The following is a 9,428-nucleotide window of genomic DNA, read 5'->3' as shown; positions in this document are numbered from 1 at the left end:
CGCTCATTTTTTTGTATTTTTTAAATGAATGGCAATAAAACCGTATTATTTATTCTCGTCCCAATTAAATGCTGAATAACTATAGTTTTTGAGATAAAAAATTATACGTATAGTATCACTTTGATACAGAAATATAAAATTATTATGTACTCGGGGATTTTTCAAACTCATTGTAGTACACTCCAATATTATTTACCTGGAATGTTTTTTTGTCTTCATTGACATTTAACAATAATAAATGTAAAGTATATTACATCACTTTTCAGTAAAATAGTGTTTATAAAATGAGAATGACAAACAACAGACTTAAAGTATCATTTTATTTATCTTTGAATATTATTTTTTTTTAGTCAAAGGACAATTCACAATAATTAATAAGGTTCTTCTTGAAATAAATTATTAATAAATATATGATAAGACCGTGGCTTATAAACTCACTGAAACCATTTGGTTTTTAATAACCTCTTTGGATTTTTAGGTTATGATAATATCATTACAAACAACGACAATGATAGTGAAAATAAAAATATTCGATGCCGCTTTTGCAAGTCATACGCTTAAAATTGTTTTTGGTATTGTGAATTTATTTTCTTTAAGTTTTAAATTATAATTAATTTGGTTTGGTTATTGTTTTGGTAAGTATTATTTTATTTAAATTCATCATATATTAATTAGAGGTAATCGATTGACTTTTTTTAAATATTTTTTATAAGATAATTATTGAATAAGAATTTGTTTTTTTTCTACTTTTTTATTATGTATTTGAAAAAATAAAATATTTAAATTTGTTTAATGAACTTGTTTGTCATCAACAAATATACTTAAATTTCTATGTATACTAATTTAGTAGTTTCATGTCAACTAAAATACAAAATATTATTTTAAAATAACTCGTTAACAATAGGTATTCTTTATTTTACAAATTGTTATAAACTTTATATTATTTGTATAATATAAATATTGTTTTTTAATCAGTTATCCTTTATAATCTAATTATAAATATAGTTAATCTATACAAGTTGTATTCAATTAAACAGGCTACTAATTATGATATTATTATAATTTATAGCAGTTACTTCTATTATTCAACAATGTTCTTAACTCGCTCAGAATACGATAGAGGAGTGAATACATTTTCTCCCGAAGGCAGATTATTTCAAGTATGATATTTATTTTGTTTAAAACTGTTTTTATTAGTTTTTAATACTATCTGATGTACAATAGGTGGAATATGCAATTGAAGCCATTAAACTCGGCTCGACGGCAATTGGAATCTGCACTCCTGAAGGGGTAGTTCTGGGTGTGGAAAAGCGTATCACTTCACCGTTAATGATCACCAGTAAGATTGAAAAAATCTTTGAAGTCGATAGACATATAGGTGTGTATGAGTTGGTCGAAGAATAAACCATGTGTCTGGCGACGGAGACGCTTGGTGCAATCAAAGCTGTGCCGTTGTAGTATTAAATTTGTATTGATAACATTTAGGTTGCGCCGTTAGCGGTTTGATCGCCGATTCGCGTACCATGGTCGAGAGAGCCAGAGCTGAATCACAAAACCATTGGTTCACGTATGACGAACAAATGAGCGTCGAGTCCGTGGCACAAGCGGTCTCTAATTTGGCTATACAATTCAGCGGCGATTACGACAGCAAGGAGCCGACTATGGTAAATTTTAAAACATGTAGAATAGTGTTTTTTAAAAAAAATTGTCTTATGATTTCGTGTCTTCACAGAGTCGACCATTCGGTGTTGCTATTATGTTTGCTGGTATCGACAAAAATGGACCACAACTATTTCATTTGGATCCATCCGGTACTTACGTGCAATACAACGCTAAAGCTATAGGATCTGGTAGCGAGGGTGCTCAACAGACGCTGCAAGAAAAATATCATAAAGTACTGACTGTCTTGGCATTTAAAATATTACAATTTAATCAGAAGGTTTTTTAATGTACTCCATGTGGTTATAAAATTCAGTTGAACTACCAAGCAATTTTTTTTCAACTTTTATTACCTATATTTTGTGTGAAAAAATTGGCAAGTCAAATTCTATTGGTCAGACTTACTTTTGATGAAGTTATTAGCAAAATAATAATTATTTGTTAAAATTGACAAAATTTATGATTTATTAAAATTAATTCTTTTTAAAATATATTTTTCAATGCTGAAAAAAAATTGTAAAAACAAAATAATGGAATATTTACTTTTGAGTAATTACTTTTGAAATTGTAACCAAAGACTTTTGTTAATATCATATGTATTGGAATGAAAAATTGCTTGGTAGCTAAACCCCAATTGTTCCTCAATGTGTATGTCGATAAAAAAATTGCATTGTAAACATTTTTTATAAAACAAAAAATCAATCTGTTAATTTGGAGCAGTATTTATGTACCATATCTGATGTGTTTAGATTCTTTATCTGAACCAATATCAGATGTCGACCTGTGATATGTCTGATCATTGTTAAATAGCTATAAATATTGCTTAAAATGTAAATGTTTCATGGATCTGATATCTTTTTCAGTCGATGGGATTGAACGAAGCGATTAACGTTATAATGAACATACTCAAACAAGTCATGGAAGACAAACTCAGCCCGACCAACATAGAAATTGTCACGGTAACTCCAGATAAACTGTACCACATGATGGGCAAAGACGAGTTGCAAGAGGCAAGTTCGATTGAACAACCTAAAGTTTGACATGATATAAAAACAAATTTATAATAATAATTATTGTTTTTATTTTTAGATATTCGACAAGCTTGTACCTTTCCCAGATGAAACCAAAGCCGGCTCTTCGGCTACAGTTTCTGCATCTGTCGCATAATTCTATTTCAGAAGCATATATATACATTAAAAACAAAAAAATTGATGGTGATTGCCACTTAAAGTATATAATATTGTATACATTGAATTATATTTATGATAAAAAATAATATCGTCTCTTTTTACAAAATCCTACGTCATTTTTTTTTTTTTCATAATTTAGCTGTCAAGGTTTTTTTTAAATGCCTAATAATGCTTTTAGCGAAATATGGTAGTGTAATTTCAGTTACTTTATGAATTCTAAACCACCAATCGGTGACCTACATTTATTGTAATTTATGGTAATAATCTGTTAAAACAATTAACTTGTTGTGCGACTCGGCTTTTTTCATATAAATGAATAGAGTGCACAAATTTGTATTGCGTGGAGTTTTATTTCAAGCGTACATGGGTGCTCTTCACCCAAATCAGGAGAGTCAATTGAGCCATTTGATAAATTATAAACAAAAGAAATATAGCATAACTAGTACATACTACGAACCAATTTTTTTTTAAATTTAACTGTTCAATATATTATGTTAGCTGATGAGGATACCAAACAATCATATATGTAATAGAATAAAATCATATATATTTTTTAAGTATAAAATAGTCATTAACTGTATACAAATATAAAATTACTAAATCTAATGTAAAAAAATATGGACGGATACTCAGATCAAATAATCAAATTTACCATTTGAGCAAAGAACTAACAAAAATAGTTTTCTCTAATTTTTCAATGATATACATAAAAAAATATATACAAAGTAATTAAAATAATGTTGTCTAAATGTATTTTACAAAACAAAGTAAATTTAAATTTAAATAAAGGCACTATTCAATTTAATCTAATCAAATATATATTCTAGTCTATAACTAAAGTCAACAATTGTAGTTTAAAATTAAAATATTTAGAATACTTATATATTTGAACCCATTTTATCCTTTTTTAAGTTTTAAAGATTTTTTTTTAACCTAATATAAAAAAATAAACCAAATAATATGTAAAAGTATCGATTTTGATATGTTCTTACTGCTTACAGTCAAGTAAATAAAATACTATAGTTGAAAATTATGAATACTGGAGGTAGCGTACTCAGGCCTGTACATAGCACCTTTATTGGAGCGACCCGTTCTGTTAGAAAATTCCGAAAACCGATCTTGATCCATCATCGGCTGCGGCATCAACATTACTGGCTGCAAATTGAGCGATTTTCTCGATCCGGCCATTGATGCGCTACTATCGCCGAGGTATCCGCCGTTCAATTCCCCTAAAATGTATTCAATTAGACTTTTAATATTTTTAACAAGACAATAACGATGATGTAAATAAAAATTTTTTACCTTTACGTAAAGTAGATGCGTACAGAGGTTCCGGTTGAAGTTTAATGTGTCTCGTGGCTAAAATAAACGCCAAGGCCGACAAAATGATTGCGTCCAAAGCGGCGATCACCGCCAACAGGTAAGCCCATCGTAAACTGCAATCGCCGAGGCTGTAACTCTTGGCGTCCGTACCGCACGTCTTTTGGATGTGCGGAGAATGCCATCCCATCGGGAACGCCACAATTGATGTAATCAAACAGAAAGCTAAACAGAGTAAAAACGTTCCAATAAGAATCATTAATGTTGCTTATAATGGAATTCGCGCACGCTAACCTGATAGGATGTGCAGCCAGCCACAAATACGATAAACGGTGGTCGATTGGAAAAAGAAAAAGAACAATAGAAACAGTACGACTACAGCAGCTACGATCACCGACACTCCTCCGGCAATTATTGCTATTCTCGCTGCCGTATTTGTGACCGTGGACAAATCGTCCAGTTTCCCTTGACAGTCTTCGACGGCCGAAGAAACGCCGTTGCCAAAGTAGCAGCTGCTCCACAAACCGAATCGAGCCGGGTTTTCCGACGTGGACGTATCGCCTATCCATTCGGGAGTGATGAAGGCCACCGCCACGATGATTGCGTAGCACACCGTGAATATGCCCCAGAGCACACCAACCGCTTTGGCGTTGCGCACATAGTTGGTAGCATAGAGCTGTGAAGAATCCACATATTCCACTTTGGAGCCCATGGTTCGGCGGCCGAAGTGATTCAGTGTGGACGAAATTCAACGGATCGACCAACTAATTGTCGCAATTGCTGGGCAGCAACGTCATTGTGTGCAAAATCACTATTACCGTTATGCAAAAACGATTCGAGCAGAAATTCGTTTGGACACCGTTTCGATTCGATGATTTTTCAATTATTGCGGGCGACTGCGATGATTGCTAACACCTATAGTTGTTTACGTACGTACACCGTGTACAACTTGTATAGTAGTGTACGTATAGTAATAGCAAAATAATAAATAATATTGTGGACTATCACAAGTAAGTAGGTACACTGTAATAATAGCGTACAGCCTACAGGTGGGGATAATGCAGAACGAAACAATGATAATTGATAACGCGGCTGATGATAACGGAAACTCCTTGGAAAAATAGATTTACCCGACTTGTTCATGGAACAGAAAATGGCGAAAACGAATAGGCCACAAATATGTGTATAACGCGCGCACATTGTAATAATTAAAAACCAACAAATTCTAATTTCTAAACCGTTAATCGATGACCTACATTTGGTCTAATTTATGGTAATGAAACGTTAAAATAAATAAGAACGATGTTGAGTAATTTTTGTATATTTGTGCCATTTTTGTAAACATTTTATAATTTGAAAATAAAATTACTTTACTGAGTACAGAAATGAAGAAGCCAAATCATTGCTAATAATTGTCCAAAAATACAGAACGGTAAGAAATATTGTCTTAGATTTTTGAAAAAACGAGAACTGAAACTGTTCCCTCCAAAACAATGTTTTATTGTTTAAAAGTTTAAATAATGTTTTGTTTAAGAAATCCTTTTTTTTTAAACTTATTTAGTTTTTTTTTAAAAACTAATCATAAACAGCATAGGGATGGTGCCTTTAAAGTGGCCTACATTAATTTAATTTTCAAATATGTGCTCGATGCACAAAAAAATATATTATTTTAATAATTTAAACTATTAAGTACGTTTAAAATAGTTCTAGGTAAAGAAGGCCCAGGGCAAGGGGTAGGTACCCTTTACTCTCCCCGGCACATGATTCAATGGCTAATATATGTACACACCCTATATGAAATGCCGTAAACCACAATTTATTAATCATTATTATAGAAGTTTATTAAACGTCAAGGCAACACTTTATTTATGTGGTTTTATGCATTGTACTCTTTATTTTTATTTAATCAGACCTATCAGACATTCACTAGAACCAAAACGTTTCGTCGGATAAGATAAGACTGTGAGAGCGTTTTTTGTAATTTTGTTACAAACAATAATAATAATGATAATAATAGTACAAAAATATATAATTGTATTATAAGGCTCGCAAAAAAAAAATATCTCGTCGGAATCGACTTGGCCCGAAATCAAACACATAATATTTTCTTCTCACTCCGCCCTAATAGACCCTTATGTAATTATTTGTAATCATATATAATAAAAGAATAAACCCCCGTGTCGTAAAACAAACCACGAAGTGCCAAGTCAGAGTGCCCTTAAGAGGGTTTTTAAATTAAATATGTTTTTAGCTGGGTACAAACAAAAATTTCAAATTTGCGTCGACAATTTTGCTGTTTTGATAATTATTGTAGACAATTAACGCGTTATTATCAGGTTATTACCTGGTTACTACCCGGTTATTACCTGGTAACTATAAAAAAATGGCGTTAAATGGAGTGGAGGATAGGAAATTGTAGATACCGCGAGGAGAGGGAAAGGCGAGGACATTTTTGATATTCAATCAAGTATAATTTGGTCAAGTCGTCATCTAAGCCCAAAAACACAATATCCACGATTCTGTGTTTTTCCTTGTAGCGGAGAAAATGGTTTTTTTTAAATACTTTTAATATTTAAATACTACCATACCTGAAACGAGGTGTTGTTGGACTCTTTCTACTATAATGTTTTCACGGTAAGTAATAATGCACAGTATCCAATTGTTTGCTTATTGTATTTTTTTTTTTGTATACAGATTGTAAAATAATATGTAGTTAAGATGAAAAATAAAAACACTATACAGCAAACCGTGTTTAACGTGGATAATTTATTGGTATACACAGAGCACACCGCAGCAATGTGAAACCGTACAAAACATCAACGGCCGATGGGAAAATTTCGCATTTTCAGTATCAAACACACTAAAACCAACACGGTTGCGATATGATTATTATAACGACATGTTGTGGCAAATACCAATAATTTCACCAAGAAGGTACGTACCCTAATCATTTCGGTTATGCTTCTTGTTTTATAAGATTTTTTTTTTTTGCTGCCGTGTCATTTAGAAACGAGCGGGCCGAGTACATATTATAATAATAATAATAAACATTATCGTTATAAATATATATACATATTATAGGTAACTCGAGTACCTGCGCACGCAATTATGCGACCGTTATTATTTCATACCTATACATGCTATATTATAGGCACTGCAAAGGGCAATAATTGGGGGGCGAGTCGGTGATATAAAAAAAAAAAAAACAGGGTGGTGAAAAATGAAATGATGAACAAGGGGTTAACCCGTGTCCGAATTGTCGCCCCGCCGGTTGTTTTATTAGGTACAACAATAATAATAATAATTACTGTACGAATTTCATCCGAAACGCAGCGCTATGATCATAATATTATAACCAGGACATAACGGGTTAGGGCAGGCTTGGGGTCTCGTTAACCCTTTGCCACCGGTTTTTTTTTGTGTTAATGGCGTACCCACGAACCGCTGTCAGGGACACTGCTGCCGAATAAGACAAAAATATCAGGTGTGTGTCTATTGTAACAGTATTATGCTCGTTTATAGCCCGGAGCAGGACAGTTGCTTTCGAATCACTTCATCCCTTATTATCGTCGTTATTGCTGCCGTTGTTGTTGTTATTATGCGAGCCAATAATATCCAATTAAAAAAAAATACCACCGAGACCGAGTAGGTATGTAATGCAATGTATATTATGTGTTATAATTATATTATTTTGCCGTTGCAACGCTTTGCCGCCCGAAAATTCCACCTGAAAAACACTGGGCTTGTCGCGGATACCTATAAATTATTACAAATCACATATTAAATAAATCACAATTATACATACTACACTACACGAGTGCATCGCCTATAGGTACCTACTGAGTTACAAGACCGGCTTGGGCTACAGCTGTTGGTGGGTAAAATCCGGATTTTTACTTTAGAAACGTGAGTATCCCATTTTCAATGATATTCAACGGCGAATATCCGAAAATCCGGACTTTGCCCAGCTATCTACAGCAAGGGTTTGAGTACTTACAAATTTCGGGTCTGGTACTTGATGTAAACTTTGTCGAGTAATTCTGACAGGAAATAACGTAGACTTGGACAAAACATAAACTCTATTACCAGGTTTCAAAAAAACCAAACCCGATCGGGTTTCTGTGGGTTTTAATTTATCATTTTTTTCAACACATCCACACATTTTACACTCATAAAATGTTTTTAAGAGCTACCCTACTTGTTTAATTGTTAGGACCTAACAAGATTAAAAATTGTATTTCTCAAAATAACTGAATATTAATCAATGATTTTTTAAAGTTGTTCGTGTGCTATCAGAGATTGTTCTATTTTCAATCAACTTTATAAAAATAAATTGCGTTTTGATTAGTGCTTGTTACTAACTAATTAAAACGTGTTTTCAAAATGTTAACATATAACTTGATTTTGAAATTATTATCAGATAGAACCTTTTATAGCTAAACTAACGAATTTGTTTGTATATATTTGAGTTATTAAAAAATAGTTAGGTATAGCAATCGACCCAAGCTTAACTATTGCAACCGTTCGGTTCATTTTAATCTGCGGAAATGGATATACCTATGACTCTTTTGATCTCACAGTCGGCGTACCTACTTGTAAATCTTTATGATTAAAAATTGTTTTTTTTTCTTTCAACACAACTTGTAATTTAGATACAAGCGTGTAATTTATTTTTTATTTTTTTCATTTATTCTCGCAGATCGCTAAAATTGTAATTATATTTCTATATAAAGTCTATATGTATATATGTGTGTGTGTGTGTATAGCTTACTCTAAATTCTATGTACTATACAATCCAAGTTTATACGTAAGATTGCGTGACACGGCACGGCATGTCGTATTATCATTATCATTGTACACGTTCGGCTCATCTGATCATACTGGAAAATTACACAGCACACCGATCTGTGTGATGGTATATAGCGGATTATACACTTTGTGGGCAATTACACATTGCACGCATGTCTCTTACACACAGACTACGCGACAAATTGAATTTCGTGTGTGTAACCGTTAACCAATTTAACCCTAGAAAACCCCTTTCGGTTAATCAGCCCCTCGATCGCTTTAGAATTTCCGACATCCGCACGTGTGTTGAACCTGCCGACTCTGTGTGAAGGCGGCCGCTAGTACCTACCTATAGTTGTTAGCTGTTATTCTGTTTGAAAACGAACAGCTTTTTGTACCTACCATTATATTCTGTCGGTCTACCGAATCCTATCTCGGAAACGCGTCAACACCTTAAAAAACGTCAAAACT

The 9,428-nt window shown here is 32.8% G+C and overlaps 2 protein-coding genes across 2 annotated transcripts; one reads left to right on the top strand and one right to left on the bottom strand.

Moving 5' to 3' along the window:
* Window positions 1-514: 514 nt before the first annotated feature.
* Window positions 515-2,955, top strand: LOC126834767 (proteasome subunit alpha type-5). The gene is made up of 7 exons (XM_050566932.1): window positions 515-635; window positions 1,070-1,160; window positions 1,225-1,378; window positions 1,486-1,664; window positions 1,733-1,894; window positions 2,523-2,669; window positions 2,749-2,955. The coding sequence occupies exons 2-7, from the start codon at window positions 1,092-1,094 to the stop codon at window positions 2,824-2,826; spliced, it is 789 nt and encodes a 262-aa protein (XP_050422889.1). The 5' UTR covers window positions 515-635; window positions 1,070-1,091; the 3' UTR covers window positions 2,827-2,955.
* Window positions 2,956-3,491: 536 nt separating this feature from the next.
* On the bottom strand, window positions 3,492-5,187 carry LOC126834766 (LHFPL tetraspan subfamily member 3 protein). The gene is made up of 3 exons (XM_050566931.1): window positions 4,464-5,187; window positions 4,152-4,394; window positions 3,492-4,078 (listed from the first exon to the last, which is right to left on the bottom strand). Exons 1-3 carry the CDS (start codon window positions 4,879-4,881, stop codon window positions 3,867-3,869), a joined length of 873 nt encoding a protein of 290 aa, XP_050422888.1. The 5' UTR covers window positions 4,882-5,187; the 3' UTR covers window positions 3,492-3,866.
* Between the last annotated feature and the right edge of the window lie 4,241 nt (window positions 5,188-9,428).

This window comes from Adelges cooleyi, unplaced genomic scaffold, assembly GCF_023614345.1.
Source record: "Adelges cooleyi isolate 19-005CV unplaced genomic scaffold, UGA_ACOO_1.1 ACOO_flye_CR_arks_rails_tigmint_CR_PRNA_21, whole genome shotgun sequence".
In the NCBI taxonomy this organism is placed as follows: Eukaryota; Metazoa; Arthropoda; class Insecta; order Hemiptera; family Adelgidae; genus Adelges; species Adelges cooleyi.
This window is presented reverse-complemented; position numbering and strand designations above follow the sequence as displayed.